Below are 17,050 nucleotides of genomic sequence, written 5' to 3' on the forward strand. Positions count from 1 at the left end.
ATGAAACCTTCGCATCACTGGCTACATGCACATACACCAAAGTAAAAATGCTCAGGCAGACAAGAATAAGGACAGCAGGCCTCAAAGAACACTTTTTAATTGCAAATTAGCAAAACAGGTCCCATTTTAGATGCAAGGCCTGAAATAATTCACACCTTATTCTTGTTTTTTTAAATAACTAAGAAACTGGAAAGAATGCAGAAGCCATTAAAAAACTCATTTCAGATTCCAACAAGTTGAAGAAGGAAATTTGGTCCACATCTTTAGCTAAAGAGCTCAACACTAACTGCCCCAAAATCTCCTTCACCCTCACAGCCCATAAGGGAACCTGCTTTGCCAAGGTCGTCCAAGGTAAGCTCATGAGAGGAGAAAATCTGAGGCTGCTGGAAAACCTCCCTGTTCCAGCCTGCCCCTTTGGCAAGGCACACAGCAGCAGCCAAGGGCTGCCACACAAGGCTGTGGCTTTGCCGTGCCGTCTCTCTCAGGGTCGCTCGAGGAGAGCGCTCGTGGTGCTGTGACAGAGAGCAGCTCACTGCCAAGTGCCAGCACCGGAGCTGCCAGAGGAGTGGCTGTTCAACAGGAGCGACAGAGAGGCTGCAAGAGAGCAATGTAGGAGGCTCTGGGTCTGGCACAGCCCTCACAGGCAGCTCTAGTTCACCACCTCCCACCAACACTGCAGCCTTGGTACCACGACACCCCACCAGCTACCAAAGGAGCCTCTCCAACAAAGAGAGGAAGAAAGAAAACACAGTCCCCCCACTGCCACCTCAGTTTGGAGTCCTTTGCTCCCTCGGCTGCTGCAGTACAGGAACCAAATGCTCTCCCTGTGCTGCTGAAGGGACTCTTCGAGGGCAGCAGACTGCAGGGTGCAGGCATTACCTCCCTGTGCAGGAAGATTTGCATGGCACTTCTCAAGCCTGCTCACCATAGAGGAAGTGGAGCCCATCAGCAGGAAGGAAAGGAAGCAAAGGTCTCTGACATGCCTCCCTCCTGTTTCCTCCCCCCTCACTGGCTCCAGCACCCACTGCACCCACGAGCCAGAGGGCAGTGCTCTGGCCTTGGCCTCTGGATCAATCCTGCCCCAGAGGATGCGGCGGGAAAGGAGTAGCATCGTCTTCCCTCCTGGTCCTGCCTCAGCTGCCGCAGCACCCCTTCATGCCTGCTGCGGGATCCGGTTCCCCTGCTCCCGCTGGGCTGCTGGCCATGGAAGCAAGCTCATTCTCCACCGACACCAGTGGCCCAGTGCCTTTGGCTGAGCCGTTTGGGACTCCTCTGCACCCTTGTCCCTGGGGACTCAGAACACTGGGATCTTGTCCCTGCGCACCGTATCCAGGTCATCGTCCAGGGTCAGCAGGACCTGAGGAGGAAAGTGCAAGCCAGATTCAGGTCTTGCTGACCAGGGAGGTCTTCCTTTCAGATCTTCAGTCCTTGCCTTTATGGGAGGTATTCACAAATCCATGAGTCACAGCAGCAGCCCCCCTCAGCTTCCCCACAACAGCTGTGTGACCCACGGCCCCAGAGGGAATCTGAGGTCAGGGAGAGATATAAAGTAAAGGAGAAACCCTTATCCCACTGACAAGGAGCATCCCACTGTGAAGGATGTCTTGAGGTAGAGCCAAACAGAGGAGTTGGGGCACTTCTGTGGAATTCTGAAGGAGTTACAGCTCCATGTGGATAGAGGGGAACAAGGTGAAAGGAGACTGTGAGGCCATCCAGCAGAGTGGGAGGCCCAGCAGGACTCACCAGAAAGGAGAAGAACAAGGCAGCTGCAGAGAGGAAGTGCCAGACATCGTGGTCATCAAAGAATCCCAGCAGGATGCACGGCCGGTTCTTTTCCCGGGACTCTGCTGGAGTCTCCTAGGAAGGCAGACAGAGGGTCAGGACCTGATATCCACCCCTACTGGGCCCTTGCTGGCCACACTAGACCCTATAGGGGTCACCCTTGTCTTGATCCTCCAAGCAGGATCCAGGAAAAGGTACTGTGCTGGCCAGAAATGTGGCAAGGGCAGGCCAGAAACAACACAACATTATACTTGGACCTCATAATGGATCTGGGACCACGACCCACATGCAAGTGGAACCTCTGGTCTCCACATCTGAGGTCCTGCACAGTGCAAGTTGCACAGCCTCCACCAGACCACCCTGCAGCAAGTCCCTCACTTCCACGGAGATGGATGTGACATCCTGTTAGAAGGCACTCAGTCAGGATTTAATGGCCTCCCAGGGCACCAAGAGCCCTAACATGCCTAGGTATGTTGACCCGGTTGATCCCAGGTGTCCATCTGTTCCAGGGACATCTTCTACCCAGCACCGGTCAGAATTTTCCCAGTTTTCCTTCCAGATCCCCAGCTCCTCCCTTTGTCCCCTAGGAAGGACCAGTCACCTCCAGCTCACCTTGTTAAAAACAGCCTCTACACAGCTAATTTTTGGCTCAGCAGAGCTTCCCACAAGTCTGCTAAATGGGTTGAACCCTTTCAGCTCCCCATGAGCAGCCCAAGACTCTTCTCCAGAGCCTTTTTTGGGCAAAACAAACACCAGGAAGGAAAGGTGATGAGAAAGAGATGGACAGAGCAGTAAAAGGGAAATTTACCTCCCAGCTGCTGAGGGTCTGGAAGAAGAAGTAGAGGGCAGCTGCCCACACCACTGCTGTGGCCACGATGCAGAACATGGGGATGGGCAGGAGCTTCTCAGAGCTGCGGAGCTGCAGACAGCATCACACTATGAGTTCTTCCCAGGGGACAGAGCCATGCACAGGGCTCCTCAGATACCAGCCTGTACCATCTGCATCTGTGAAGGGCTGCCCACCTCCCAAAGACACAGCCCAGCCACCCCTGAAATGGCTACACACCATCCCTCCCCAATACCCTGTCCCACCCAGAGTCCCACAAAGGTCCCTCCACATTCTTCTGCAGCACCACAGGAACCCAAATTGCAGCCAGAAAAAAGGCCCATCCCTTCCTTTGGAGACAGGAGACTCAAGGACAGGAGACTCAAGCTGCCTCCTGTTACCTTCATGATGATGTAGAAGGCCAGATACAGCAGCAGGTTACAGATGAAGATTCCCAGTATGTAGGAGGCGAAGTCTCTGGGCCGATACACCAGCCCAAAGATAGCACTGAGAGAGTGAACAGAAGAGACATCAGGCAGCTTCTTTCACTAGGGACAGGGTACATCCCCAGCCACACACTGTTCTACCCCCTGCCAGGACTGCATGACACGGCACCAGTGCCACAGCTTCCCAATTCCCTGGAGGTGATGCACTGTTTGCCTCTGTTCCCAGCCAAGGAAATTTAACCATGGTCAGCTGCTGAAGCAACTGGAGACCCCAGAGGACAGGCAAGGGCTGTGGACTGCTTCCAGCTCATGGCTAAACAGATCTCACTCAGTAGGATCTGGTCCTAGACTGGTATATTTGGTAGAAGGCATATCCCTGAGAAGCAACTTCAGTGAAAAGCAGAGCCTGGGGCAATGATTTTAAGTCTCATCCAAGAGCTGATCCCTCCCATGCAGTTACTGCTCAGCCAGGCTCTGTAGCAGCACAACACAGCAGTACCAGGCCAGCCCTGCACAAGCTCCCTCGAACACGAGCCATGAGACACCCCCAGCTGAAATGCTCAGGGGATGCTCCATGTAGCTGTAGTGCTGCATTGCATCCCATGGATCTGCCTACCACCCTCAGATCAGCCTGCCAAAAGATGTCAGAAGGGCCCCATCCCAGGATTATTGCACAGACACTGCTGCATCTCCCATTGCTCCAGGCCACCTGTGTCCCAGTACCAAATCCTGCTGCCCACATGCACAAATACACAAAGCACCAACACTTACACCGTTACAAATCACCATAACTTACAAGGACCAGTTGACCAGGTTCCCAACAATGAGCAGCACCATCCTGTCCTGGAGAAAAGACACCGATGATCATATGAAATGAAAAGAATATGCAAAAAAGGCCTTTGCCTCAAAAAATCAGGAAAGCATTATGTTAGGATTTGGAGTCTGGTTCCTGCAAACAGAAATGCACCCGGCTCTGTGGGAGCTTTTATCAGATGGAAACTGCTCTGACCCTCAAAAATTTTAAGAAAGTGTTTCAAGGAGACTAAACATCTGAAAAAGGACAAGCTCAGCACTTAAGGGATCAACCTCAGGAGGTTCTGCGAGTCCTTTGACTGCTTCTACTGTTTTTCTAGTCAGATTCTTTCCCTCCCACTGTTTTACAAAAGAATTACTGCAGAGAGAAAGAACGTGCTTGAAAGAGGTAGCAGGGGAAGCTTTGGACACATCCTGCACGTATTCAGGGAGCCTTTTTTTTCTTGCCATCTCACCATTAGCTGGACAAGCACTGTAACAACAGCAGGCAGAAGGATTATATCTGTGGGGCATGTGCATTTATGCTTACAGCTGCTTTCATGGTGTAGCTGTTTCAGGATGGCCAGGCTTACTTCATGCCTGAGTGAACCAAGTTTGCTTATCCAGAGAAGGGAGCATAAATAAAAAAATTAAGAGGAAGGATGCTCATGGATAAAAACTCCATGTGTCTTCAAGGCCTAATTAGCACTCCTTGCTAAGGAGAAAGCAATCAGTGGGACACAAGGTAACAGCCACCTTTTCTTCACTTCTTGCTATGTGCCCTGAGGTGCTGCAGAAATGGCAATTGCTTTTGCTTAAGCCACAGACCCAAAATAGCTGCAGCCTTCCCCAGAGAGGCTGCACTGCACAGAGGCTTGTACCTGTTCCTCTGAATGGATGCTCCCAGAGAGCAGGTGCAAGGCAAATCCTGTCATGCTCATATCACCTTTGCTCTGATGTTTTATTCACCAAGCCTGAGATCAGGGGAGGCCTGGAGGTTGGGGATAAGTCACTCCAGCAGAGACCTGCACTTACCCAACCATTTTGGGGCAAGGACAACAAGGGAAGCAGGGATCATCACTTTTTCAAACAGCCCCACCTCTTTCCTCTGCACACTGCCTAAAGAAGTGAGGAATTTCTGAGAGGTGCTGGGATGAGAAGTCACCTACCATGTACATTGGTCGGCTGCACTGCTGGATACAGTCTGTGTACAGCACCATCACTGCTCGCCGAAATATGCCCATGTCTGTCAAAGGAAAGGATAAAAAGCCAGAACTGCCAGCACAGTGAGCTCCAGAATGCCTGTGAGGAAGAAGCTGACACCCACCAGCTGACAATAGAGAACCCAAGGTGTCAGCAGATTCATGTCTTGCCCTTTGGAAGCAGTCTGCGCTGAGCAGAAGGGCATCCACCACAGGATGTAGATGGCAACAGGTTACAACAAAAATAAATTTTAAAATCGCCTCTACACTAGCACTGCCCAGAAGTCACACAGGCCCTGCCTGTATGTCTAAAGAGAGGCTGGCTTTGCAACCCCATCTCTGGAAGAGAGGTCTGTGTATGTAGGAAGGGAGAAAAGCACCTTCCACGGAACAAGCTGCCAGAGCAGGGAAACAGCAGAAACAGGTCCCACAGGCCTCTAAAGAGGGTCCTAGAGGGGCAGAACACAGTCAAGGCACTCCTGCTCTCAAAATCATTGCAGAAGCTTCACTGCAGAGCCGTCAGTGGCAGTGGGGATGCACAAACATGCGTGAATACACACGTTCCGGTTTAGTCACAACAGAGCTTGAAAAGGCTCCCGCACCAAGATCACAGCTCTCCTGTGTTGAATCACTTGCTTGCTGCCAAGGAACAGGACTGGAATTGCTGCTGGCAAACTGTTTCACTTCCCAAGAGCTGACCCCAGGTGGCACACGATCCTGCCTCCCCACACACATCCATGCAGTCCCTGGCTGCTACCTCTGCACAATCAGCTCAACAGGGAAAAAGGAAAGCTGTGGACAGTTACCTGAGTCAGGGCCCTCTGAGGCAGACAGGGACAGGAGAGGAAGAAGAAATAGGTTTATAAGCAGAGTACAAAAGCCAGGCTCCCCAGCAGACCCTCTCTGCCCCTCACCCCATGGCTGGGTGTAGGTCACCCCTCTGAGCACAGCACTAGGGAGAGCTGCAGCTGAAAGGCAGCTCCCTCAGAGCCCGGCAGTGCTGCCACCACAGAGCACACAGCTCCTGCTGATTCCCACTGCTCTGGGAAGCAGTAGCACAAGGACTTCAGAGGCCAGGAAAGCATCAAATGGATGAGAGGACAGGGTAGCCCAGAAGAGGGGCCACAGGACTGTGCTGCACAGGCAGGTGAGGACAGGAGCACCCACACAGTCAGGAGGAGATGGTTTGGTCACAGCACTCACCGATCTTGAAGCGACCCATGTAGTAGATCTGGGTGCTGAGAGCCAGTGAGGCCAAAACGTGGATCATTGAGAAGATAACCCAGAACCACATGTCATTTTTCCCAAACACCTAAAAGCAAAGACAAAAAGCATTTTAAAAGTAAACTGAGCTGTCTTTCAGCAGGACAATCCTTTCCTGTCCTATATCACCATGGGACATTAAACAACCTCAATGAACACAGAAAAAAACCAAAAAACAAAAACAACTAAATCTTCCAACCAGAAAACAGATCTATAAATTCAAAACAAAGTCCAGAGGAGCAAGAGGAGCTCAGCATCCTGGAGAGGAGACCATTCTTTCTGAATGCCCCTTTAGACAAGACTGGATGGACAGCAGCTGGCCCAGGGAGCAGAAATGCAGGGACTCCAAGGCCAGGCAAGCTCTCTCCGCTGAACGTGGCAACAGCTCTCTGGCCAGGAGGTGGATTCTTACAAAGGCAGTCAGGGAACCAACCATTACTTTAACAACTGTACTGAAGTAGACCAAAAAGGACAGAACTGCTCTGCAGGCAATTGCTCCTACTGTGTGTTTTCATTTTATTTAAGGACTGGAAGTAACCTGCAAGCACAGGTTAGTGCTACATTAAAATCCTAATTTTTCATTCATACAATAAGGAGTCCAGAAACTCTGATCTGCCATCAGGCTGTGACCACTTCCCTATCCTGGGCCAGATCACTCGCCTGAAATCTTCACTTTGTGTGGGCAGAGAAAAAACCCACACACTAAAAAGCAATCAGAAAAGCCACCTCTCCATGAATGGAACAAAGGAGACATGCTGCTTTCAAGCTCCACTGAACAGCTTCAAAGCATCCCACAAAAGAAGACAGAGCAATCCATAATAAAGCCTCAGTGTTTTGAACCTTGTCAAGATCTACCACACCTATCATGAGATTCTTCGGAAGTCCCAAGGTCACCAGCTCCTCCTGCATGCCTTATCCCACAGACAGTCTCATAAACAGAGACCTCTGCATTATGTGGTAGTGAGGAGCTAATGGCCCACTGGGATCTTAGCTGCTAAGTTCAGAGCAAGAATTCCATGGATTTTGCCTGGTTACTGATGAGAAACAAAAAAAGAGAAGCAGAGACCTCCAAGATAAAGCACAACTTGAGGATTCTGGCGAGCCCAGCTCAGTACTTGCAATGCTACAAGCAAACAGGCAAAGTCTTGTAGCTTCTGCTCCAGTGCTCTTCCATAGGCAGGTACTCCAGGAATTTGCCTGAGAGCCCCCCAGACATTATCCCAGCCCTGCTCCTCTCCAGAGATAGGAAAATCAACTGCAGGAGCCGTGACAAACAACATGGAGTATTCCAAAGGGGAGATATAGGCATATGCAATTAGATATAAGATATCTGCCTTGGAAACCCAGCCAGCCTCACCCCTCTTTCCTCCAGTGTGAATCACACCACAGGAAGACCATCTGTGTGCTTGGACATGTACATCTGGATGCATGAATTTCTCCTCTTGAGAAGGATGGCATGTGGTGGGCAAAGCCCAAAAAAACCAGAGGAAACTGTTCTGCTCTTCTCCTACCTGAAAACTTAGGGTAAGGAAGGAGGAAAGCCCAGCAGAACGGAGAATTCAAACACTAACAGCTGCTTAACACACTCTTATCCTACTCTGCCGCGTTCCCCAGTCATTCTCACACCTAAACCTTGTTCCTAGCCATGCCACCTCCTTCCCAGAGAAGCAGCCGAGTAAGAGGGAGCCATACCACTCCAAGGACAGCCAGGGAGATCACCACAGCAAATGAGGCGTAGGCGGAGTAGGCGCTGGCATTGATGTCTGGGTGCCGGGTCTGGTAGAGCTTGAGCATGCACAGCCCTGCGATCATGTACATGAAGGAGGTGTCTGTGGAGGGACACAAAAGAAACAGTGCAAACAGCTACCCCAGAAAGCTGCTCCAAGGGCACACAGAGAATCAGGGATCTCTGCCTGCCAGCCTCGGCTTTGGCTCTGCTGCTGCACCACATTGTACAGCACTTTGTGCTTTGCCACTTGCAGCAGCACATCTTCTGTGCTCTGGGCCAACAAAAACTAAAGGATGTCAGAAAATAAGTGCCCTCAGGGCATCACAACCTCCTGATTGAGCTTTGAAACAGGCAGGCTCCAGGGAGACTTGCAAGGGTTGAGAGATGGGAAACGTCAGCAACTCAGCAACAGATAGAACATGGCAAATCCTACCTCCAGCTCAAAAGGAGAAAGGAAACTCAGCTTACCAAACTGGAAATTGGAGTAATTAGGGCAGACGTGGTAACAGGCACTGAGCACCCCTTCCATCATCAGAGCAATGCCCATAGCATAGAAGAGACCAAAATGCTTTGGGATCCCGTAGTCCTGGAAGAGAGCAGAGCTGTATAGTAAATGCCCTCAGTGTCCTGATCACAGGCAAGCTTCCATTCTCCATCACTTCATCCCTCCTAACTCCTAAAAAGGTCCTCCAGTCACCAGTGCAGCACAGTGTCCTGTGTGCAACCACACGCTCTGGATTTAGACACATGGCATAGCCAGGTGAATCCACAGGCAGCAAACCTAAGCTAATCGTGCTGGAAGTTCTGACCTGAAGATCTCAGTGTCTTGGTACTGACATCATGAGACTGAAAATCTCTGTCCTGTATCCCATGCCATGCTGCATCCTCCCCAAAACAGAGACGAGTGACCAGAATTGCTTTTGTGGTCAGTAGGGTCTTAGAAGCACCTGAGCAGAGACCATCAGACAATGTGAGAAGGCATTTCCATCACAATTTGGCCAAGATTTCACCTGAAAACCACAAGCAGCAGATCCTTACAGCTGCTAATGCCTTTACTTGCTACCAAGCCCATGAGAACAGAGCTGCTTGTCTCCTGAAACCACCAGCACCTCTGCCCACAGGGTTGCAGATTTCTCTATCCTCTCCCACAAGAGATTGCAGAAGCTCTGGCTACAAGAAGCTCTGCTTCAAAGACTGAGGCAGCCAGATTCTTCTGAGTTATCATAAGCAGCTCTTGTGTAAGACAAATCAAACTTCACTATAAAGAGAAGCATCTTGGGACACTCCTACTGTCCCAGTTCCTCCACAGCAAGCGCTGCAGGAAAAGCCAGAGCCATGGGAGTCCTTCCTCCATTAATCTTGTCTTCACAGGCCCAGGCTGGGTCACCACCATAGCAGTATGGACATACTGTGAGCAGTAAAGCACTGGGGTGTGAGGGAACATAAGCATCCCACCTAGACCCTTTTTGCACAGGAGGAAAACAAGAGGTGGATTTAACCCTCCAGCAAGGAAGACAAGTGGAAACCCACTGTGTATCACTCTGGCTTTTGAGTTCACTCCATCTTCCCTGCCTCCACTCAGCCCCAGGCAATCACGCTTCCTACCAGGGTGTAGATATCTTTCATCTCCATGGCCCGACGGTGCAGGATGTCCCTGCGCAACACAATGAGGAGGAAGAGAAAGCCCAGCATCATGTGGCCCACGTTGCTGAGGATGTTGTTGAAGGCACTGCAGGAAAGAAGAAGGTTTAAGACGGAGGCAGTGCAGCAGCAGGAAGCTGAACCCTGGGTTGTGATAAGCTGAATCCATTTTGCTCCCCCCTCCACCCCCTTCCACCTCAGCAGCTGCTGAACTGCAATTTTACACTCTAGATGACAATTTTAGTTTGAATAGTTCACCTGTGCCCATTAATTTAACATTTCTTCTGTGAGATTCCCAACTCTGGGCTTTCTTTGCGCTCATACATTAATTTAGAGAAATGCTACACTGGAAGGCCTGATCTGAACTTCTTTTCAGAGCTGCTGCTCCTTGCACACAAGTGTCCAATAGAGCAAGGGAGCACCTCATTGCTGTGCCAATGATTTCCAAGGGACACCCAGGTGCCACAAGCTCCAGAGTGCATGTGTCTCACTGCAACAGAGCACCACTGCTGAGCAAAACAGAGTCCTGAACTCCCAGTGGTCTTATCAGCACTGCTGCTGTGAGCCTGAAAGCATAAAATCCTGCCCTGGCCACAGCACAAACACTCAGGAGAGGCATGAGACAAATATGCAGCGATGAAAGGCCTCACTCACCTCAGCACCCCAAGGGGATGAGCACACAGGAAGTTGTAGTAGCAGATGTCCTGATTGCCCGTCACATTCACTACCTGGACAGAGAGCAGGTGGGAGGCCTAGCATTAGCAAATTCTCCCTGCTCTGGAGGAGGGATGCTTCTTTCTGCCCCATCCAAACACTGCACAAACACAAGGTGTACCAGGACGCAGCCTAGCTCTAGCACTGGCACAGGGGAGTAATGACATCTGCAAGCAAAGCTTTTAGGGTGGGACAAGATGTTGTCATGGGCCACAAACCTGATAACAGTCTTCAGACAAAACATTATGTGCTCTCAACCCCCCCACTAACAGACCTGCTTGCAGATATCTGCATAACAGCAGGATAGCAAAGGCTGGGAGAAAGGAGGAGGAATCACAGCAAACACTACTTGCTTTCAGCTGTCTCTTAGAGACAACATCGAATTCCTCCTGTCTCTAAAATGAGACAGGACCCAAATGAGACATCAGTTGAGCAGGAAAACAGCAGCACTCCCACTTCCCAAGCAGAAATGCTAAAAGTGCAAGCCCAATGAGACAAGCTCACTGTAACATCAACACAGTGCAGCGAGAGCAGCTCAGGTAGACTGCTCCTCACACAGAGCAGAACTGGGTGACCCCAGTTTCACAGCGACTGTCATCCTTGCACAACACAGCCACAGGGCAAGTTGAAAGCAAGAGGGGACCACCATGGGGCCAAACTCACAGTCTGGTAAGTGATGACGAGCTGGATGACGGGCAGGGCATAGAACACCGCAATGGTGATGATGTTCCTGCAGAGGGGAGACGACAGCAGGAGTTACACACACACCAAAACCAGCAGTGCACACCCAGAAGAAGCATCCAGGCATCCAGAGCACCCACAATGCTCATGGAGGAATGTGCACACCTCACTGCTCTGGGGTTATGAGCTCACTGTGACCCCCTGAAGCAGAGAAGCAGATGTGCTCATGCACACAGGAGGCAAACAAGGGCACAGGAAAAGCCAGGATGTCAGCCACAAGCTCATGTGTTTGAATGCCAGTTTCTCCCCCTTCCCATTATGTTCCAGTGCACTGGTTGTTATCACACTTAAAAGCAATGATGCAAAACAGAATCCATTGACAGGATCATGTGTGCACTGGTCCACAAATACCCTTGAGGTATGTGGGATCTGCAGTTACTGGTTGGAACATGGGTAACAGGATAGTTCAGAAGAAGGGCATGCGGACATACTCCACAACCACAGACTCTGGGTCCAGAGTTTGGGCCTTACCAGTTTGCCTTCTCCTTACCAGAAATAGATTTTGTATTTTTTGCTGACAATCCTTCGGTCTTTCCTGGACAAGTCTGATAGATAGAGGAACACCTAAAATATTAGTGGGTGGGGAAAGAGGGAAGAAAACACAGAAGAACCAATGTCAATTACACATGCCAGTAGAAGATCTTGACATATTTGCAGCTTGGTGGTATTTGGACTGGTTTTACACAGTGAACTCATTGTGTCCCTTGATTCTATGGGAGTGAGTTCTGCAAAATCCTCTGACCTCCAGGAATGGCTCCAACCACACAGAGCAGTGCAGGATGACAAGAGGAGGCAATTTGAGAGCTGCTGGCTTAAAGCCCCTCTGTACATCCACAGTAGTCACACTACTTGTACTAAATAGCCACCTACTGTTGCAGATTATTTTCTCCCCATGTTCACACCTCCTTGAACTTTCTGGGACACTTTCTGGGCGTTTTCCTCCTTTCTCAGTAGTCCCCAATATATTTGATTTTCCATATTAAAGCACTCACTTCAGCAGCATTCTTATCACAGTGGGAAAACTTTCAGTGACTGAAAATACACTAAGAAGCACACTCGGCTGTATTAGATGAAATCCACCCTGAAAGGGAACAGGACTTTTGAGATTTCACTGAAGTGACCAGTTCTGGTCACGGCCCAGACATGCCCATGGCCCAGCACGAGGGCCACAGCTGCAACACCAGCCATACCTTAGTGCGGATGATGTTCTTATCACTCTCAATTTCTGGCATGGTGTCGAAGTCGCTCTCCTCCTCCACGGAGCTGTCTGTGTCCGAACCAGCTGGGGGCCTGCGCTCCGGGGAGGACAGCTGACGTCCACCACTGGAGCTGGACTCGTCTGGGCCAGAGCAGGGAGAAGGAGAAAGGCAGGGGAAAGGATAAATCCCTCTGTGCACAGCAAGAATAAAGCTGTCCCAGATGCTTTGACAAGTCAATATGGCTACTTCAGGAAAAAAAATTTTCCACGATCCCAAACCTTCCTAAAAGTCTTAGGTGATGAGCTAAGAGTAGCTTGAAGGACCATTATCTTCTCCTCTCTGCAGCATTTTAGTTTTCACTCTGCTTTTATTCTACTACTTTTCATCTCTTAACATTTTCTACTCACTACTAGCCTGGGCTCTGAAATGTGGAATTCTGAGACAAGACAAATACCTCTAGAGAAAGAAGCAGACTGTTAGGGGTCAAAAACATGCTCACCTAGTTAATCTTCAGATTTTATGTAAGCTTTATATAAATCTAAGCTTTTCTAAAAATACTGTAAAACAAAAGACAAAGAATCGATTTTTCAAAGCAGGTAGAGTACCAGCTTTGTTTCCATTGCATCCCTGGTACTGGTCACATACAGGTCAGCAGGACCTGCCTGCACTTCCCACAGCCTGGGCAACTCCCAGCTCATTGCCCATATCTACATGGCTAGAACACAGGTTTCTTCCTCATTTCCCAAATGCTTTTAAAATATTTATTTGGAAAAAGGGGAAGGAGGGGTAAAGTGGTCATTAAGCCCTCAGGAAGTATTTTTTTCTTCTGCTGCAGGGTTCACATGTTGGCAGCATGACATTATTTCTTCCCTAGTGAAACCCCTGGAGGTGAGAAACTCAGATTGCTTTATGGCACACAATCCTTCAGCATCCCAGGGATAGGCATGCTTTGGTTTAAAGGCAGGTTGTGAGCTAATAACAGGCTCCTAGAAACTTGCTTGCTTGCAAGGGACCTTTGTCAGTCACTTAGTAAATGCTGTCTGAAGCAGCCTTGTCACCCACAGCTCTCAGGTTACTGTAGCTTTGTCTAAGACACATTTCCAGTTGCAGTCTCTTGGGGCACCTCTTACAGATTTGTTGCTTTTATTATGTAGATGGTTTACCCTAAAGTGCAACCTGAGCCTCACAAACTGCATTTTGGTTGTTTGGGTTTGTTTTTAATAGTTGCAAGATGCTGCTGAAGTAGCTTGCAGCTTTATTCTCCTCTGGTGTTAAATCACCCTAAAAGTGCCTTCCTCCACCCCAGGGAGAAGCTACCCTGTGCCCCAGTTCTGGAATATACTGTACCAATAGCACCGTAGCTGCTTCCCTCAGGAGTGCTGGCTGAGATGGGGTGTGAAGAAGTCATCATCCCAGATCCTGCAATGGAAACAGACCCAGGAGGGACAGTTAGTTTCATGTCAGTGCTTTGAAACATCTCTGAGGTGGATACAAACAGCTTGAAGAGCTGGAGGGGCTTGGGAAAAGGAACATTTCTCTAAACAGATGGCAGTCTCCCTCTAGAGCAAACTGTGCAAAAGGGAAAGCCTTGTTTTGCAGTGTGAAGGAAACCCATTCCCTTCCGCCTCCCCACGCAGCGTGCCAGTGAGACTGGCAGCATGAGACCCCTCCAGCACCCTGCAGAGATCACACTGTGGGGCTGCAGGACTTGGTAAACTTTAGAGCAAATCTCATCATGTTCTTAACGGCCTTCTGAATTTCTAACTCTTCTCTTTGCCCATCTCATGCAACTCTTTGAATCTCTTCAAATACTGCTACCTTCAGCTACCCCTGGAAGAGTCACAGCCTTTGGCAGGACAGCTGCTACGTAATTTTAACCAATCAAGGAGAAAAAAAAATGTTTTATGCAAAAAGTGGTAATGATCTCGTGCTGATGAAAAGAAGGGCAAGCCTTTGAGGGCTAGGAACATCGTGCCCCTGCCCACATATATGAAGCAAGGAGGAGTGCTCTCCTGCTTCCACATTCCCTCTTTTTGCCTCCAATGGTGGAGCTCAGCAGCTGACCTAAATGGCAGAAAACAAAGCCAGATGAGTCCCTTCACTGAGAGGTCAGTCACAAAAGGGAGGGAAGCAAGGGCAGCAAGAGCAGGACCATGTTTTCCAGTAGTGACAAACAACGAGACAAGTTAAGCTGCTTTAAAGCTTCACCCCTGCAACAATATCATGTGGTCAGTCATCAGCAAAGCAATGCAGAACGTGGAATAATATTTAAAGCCTTACTGCAGCCTGGCAATGGCCTGGCTTCCCAAGCTGCATCTCTGTCTTCCCAGTACATGACTGGTCTCAAACTGACGGGCACAGCCCAAGTGCTCTTTCCAACTGGAAATTCTGTGCATTTCTGCCAAAAACCTTGCATGGGTTTTTAGACCATTTTCATTAGCCACAAATGCAGAGATCTAAAACTTGTCCCTGACTGACCCCAAGTCAGGGAAACAGCCATACAGTAGCAGTAGTTGATATTTCAAGTCCCAGTTACTGCTTTTCTTTGGCACATCTGCTGTGCTTGTTGGGCTGGGGGATAAGACTTGGTCTCAAATTTTGGCTCCTTTATGCTCTTGCCCCATCCCTCTAAGAGAAAACAAACAGCTCAGAGGAGCACCAAAGTGAACATGGCATGGACTGAGCACCAGAGGGAGGGCTCTGGCACACTGCAGCCCCCAGGTGACAGCCCTTGAGCCCTGAGCTGAGATTGGCAGCATGTTGGAGGTTGCTGCAGGAGCAAGATGCATCTTCTACTCATCACTTTGAATCCAATCTCCCTCTCTCATGGAAGATTGCCCTGTTGCTTTGAAAGTCATTTGGAAACCCAGATCACTGGGAAGAGGGCAAAAGCATTTCCCTATGGTCACGGCAGCAAGGCACAAGCACAATTCCTAGGCCTGTCAGTCCTGTTCCACAAGGATACTCCCTCCTAATTTTAGACCAGGCTTTATTCTCTCAAGTGACCTGACAACCTTCTCTCCCAAGTTACCCAAGATTTAAATCTGGACAAAGCAGGCAAGCCAAGGAGAAAAGGCACTCTGCCCTGTCTCTAACAGCCACTTTGGCCCCAGCTCACCCACTAATTTCCATTCCACTTCCCACTGTGAGAGTGAGTCAGCAAAGCAAATGTACACATAAGGCGTGGTTCCTCTGGCTATTGCCTCCACCAGATAGTGAGGATGTGGAAGGGAAGGTGTGCCATGGGATTAAAAGAAAAAAAAAGTGAACCACAGAAGCCAGAAATAAGATGGATAACAAGAGCAAAGAGGCACATGGAGTGGCAGGATATTCCAAGACCAATGGCAAAGACACATGGCTGAGCACTTCCATCCAGTTCCTTAGTGGAGAAAAGGAACTGGAGTAACGAAAAAGGCAAGATCCAGGGGTACTTGGGAGGGAAGTAAATTCCAAAAGGTGGGAAGGGGAGGAAAAAAAAAAAAACAGAGAAAGCCAGTGTGTCCACTGATCTGGAAGAAAGGGAAGATGCTAATTACCATTTTATAAGCATCAGTCAGACACACCCTAAAGAAATAATAGATGAAGAAACAGTGTGTGGGTAGGACATGATTCCTCCCTAGAGGAAAGGACGTGGCTGCAACATGCAGTGCCAGGTACGTGAAAGTGGCAGTGGATTACAAGGTCACAGAAGCAGTAGGTGCCTCTGGGAGGAAAGCTGTAAACTATGAAGGAACTGTGCTCCTCTTTCCCTTCACAGGGATGCCGTTCAGCAGTCCTCCCTGCCCAGCAACCCAGTTCTCTACTCTCCAGGTCCATACTAAGTCCAGCTTCTGTGCCCTGCAGCTTCTTTGGGAACTTTCCAAACACCAGAATTTAACTTCCACCTCTCAGCAGGTCAGGTTAGAAGACAGTTTCTAAGCTGGCTTCGGGACATTAAACTTCAGCTGCAGCATCAGCAGCACTCCCTGGGACTTCTGGTCTCACCTGACTGAGACTGTGCCTCCTTGTCTTAGACAGTGATTCCTTGTCAGCACCCTGGAGCTCTTCCACAGCCTTGGACAGGTCCCTTCAGCTTACCCAAACTTCCCAATATACAGACCTTTCCCATTTCTCCTGTGCATTAAGATTCGCTCTTGTTTTACAGCAGGAGCCATCCCAAATGGTATAAAATTAGAATATAGTTATGGACATTTTTACAGTTCCCTGTTCATGTTGTGAAAAAAAAACCTTTCATGCATATACCAAATACAGGGATATACGTGGATCTTAGTGGCTGGCAAGGCAAGCCTAAGAATTCAAATGCCCCCAGGTCTTCAGCAGAAATATTAAGCCAATTAATACCAGCCAGAGTGAAGTTCCACTGCTGATCCTTTAAACACAGCTCAGTTATACTACCATGTTTATCTGATGGTAAGTAGCAGACCGGGGAGAGTGAAAATGCTCAGCATCAAAAAAGGAATAACATCAAGAACCTTTCAGCACTGCCAAAACAATGTCCTCCCTTCCTTCAGGAGAAAGGTACAAATGACCTCAGCACCAACGCTTTGAACTACTTTGCAGGCACTAAATATTTAATCAGAATGAAAAGACTCCCACATTTCACCAGAAAGCAAAAACTCCCAGTGCCCCCCATCCACCATCTTTCACTGGTAGCTTCTTAGATGCAGCTGTTTTTATAAGGTAGAAGGCTGCAGCTTGTGGAAATGTGGGTGCAG

At 49.2% G+C, this 17,050-nt stretch overlaps 1 protein-coding gene across 2 annotated transcripts in view; it reads right to left on the reverse strand.

Moving 5' to 3' along the window:
* Positions 1-81: 81 nt before the first annotated feature.
* Positions 82-17,050, reverse strand: part of SIDT1 (SID1 transmembrane family member 1) — a 41,418-nt gene continuing 24,449 nt past the window's right edge. Inside the window, exons 11-25 of one of the 2 annotated variants that reach the window (XM_058840516.1) lie at positions 13,683-13,754; positions 12,327-12,475; positions 11,627-11,700; positions 11,059-11,125; positions 10,336-10,409; positions 9,646-9,769; positions 8,509-8,626; positions 8,004-8,140; positions 6,252-6,360; positions 5,016-5,092; positions 3,851-3,897; positions 3,010-3,115; positions 2,591-2,701; positions 1,744-1,857; positions 82-1,357 (exon numbers count right to left, since the gene is read on the reverse strand). In XM_058840516.1, coding sequence (XP_058696499.1) covers positions 1,295-1,357; positions 1,744-1,857; positions 2,591-2,701; positions 3,010-3,115; positions 3,851-3,897; positions 5,016-5,092; positions 6,252-6,360; positions 8,004-8,140; positions 8,509-8,626; positions 9,646-9,769; positions 10,336-10,409; positions 11,059-11,125; positions 11,627-11,700; positions 12,327-12,475; positions 13,683-13,754 — 1,442 coding nt within the window. In that variant the 3' untranslated portion in view covers positions 82-1,294. The remainder of the gene's footprint in view (positions 1,358-1,743; positions 1,858-2,590; positions 2,702-3,009; positions 3,116-3,850; positions 3,898-5,015; positions 5,093-6,251; positions 6,361-8,003; positions 8,141-8,508; positions 8,627-9,645; positions 9,770-10,335; positions 10,410-11,058; positions 11,126-11,626; positions 11,701-12,326; positions 12,476-13,682; positions 13,755-17,050) is intronic. The other variant, XM_058840523.1, reaches the window with a different exon arrangement.

The sequence above is a fragment of the Poecile atricapillus genome, chromosome 1, assembly GCF_030490865.1.
Source record: "Poecile atricapillus isolate bPoeAtr1 chromosome 1, bPoeAtr1.hap1, whole genome shotgun sequence".
Taxonomy (NCBI): Eukaryota; Metazoa; Chordata; class Aves; order Passeriformes; family Paridae; genus Poecile; species Poecile atricapillus.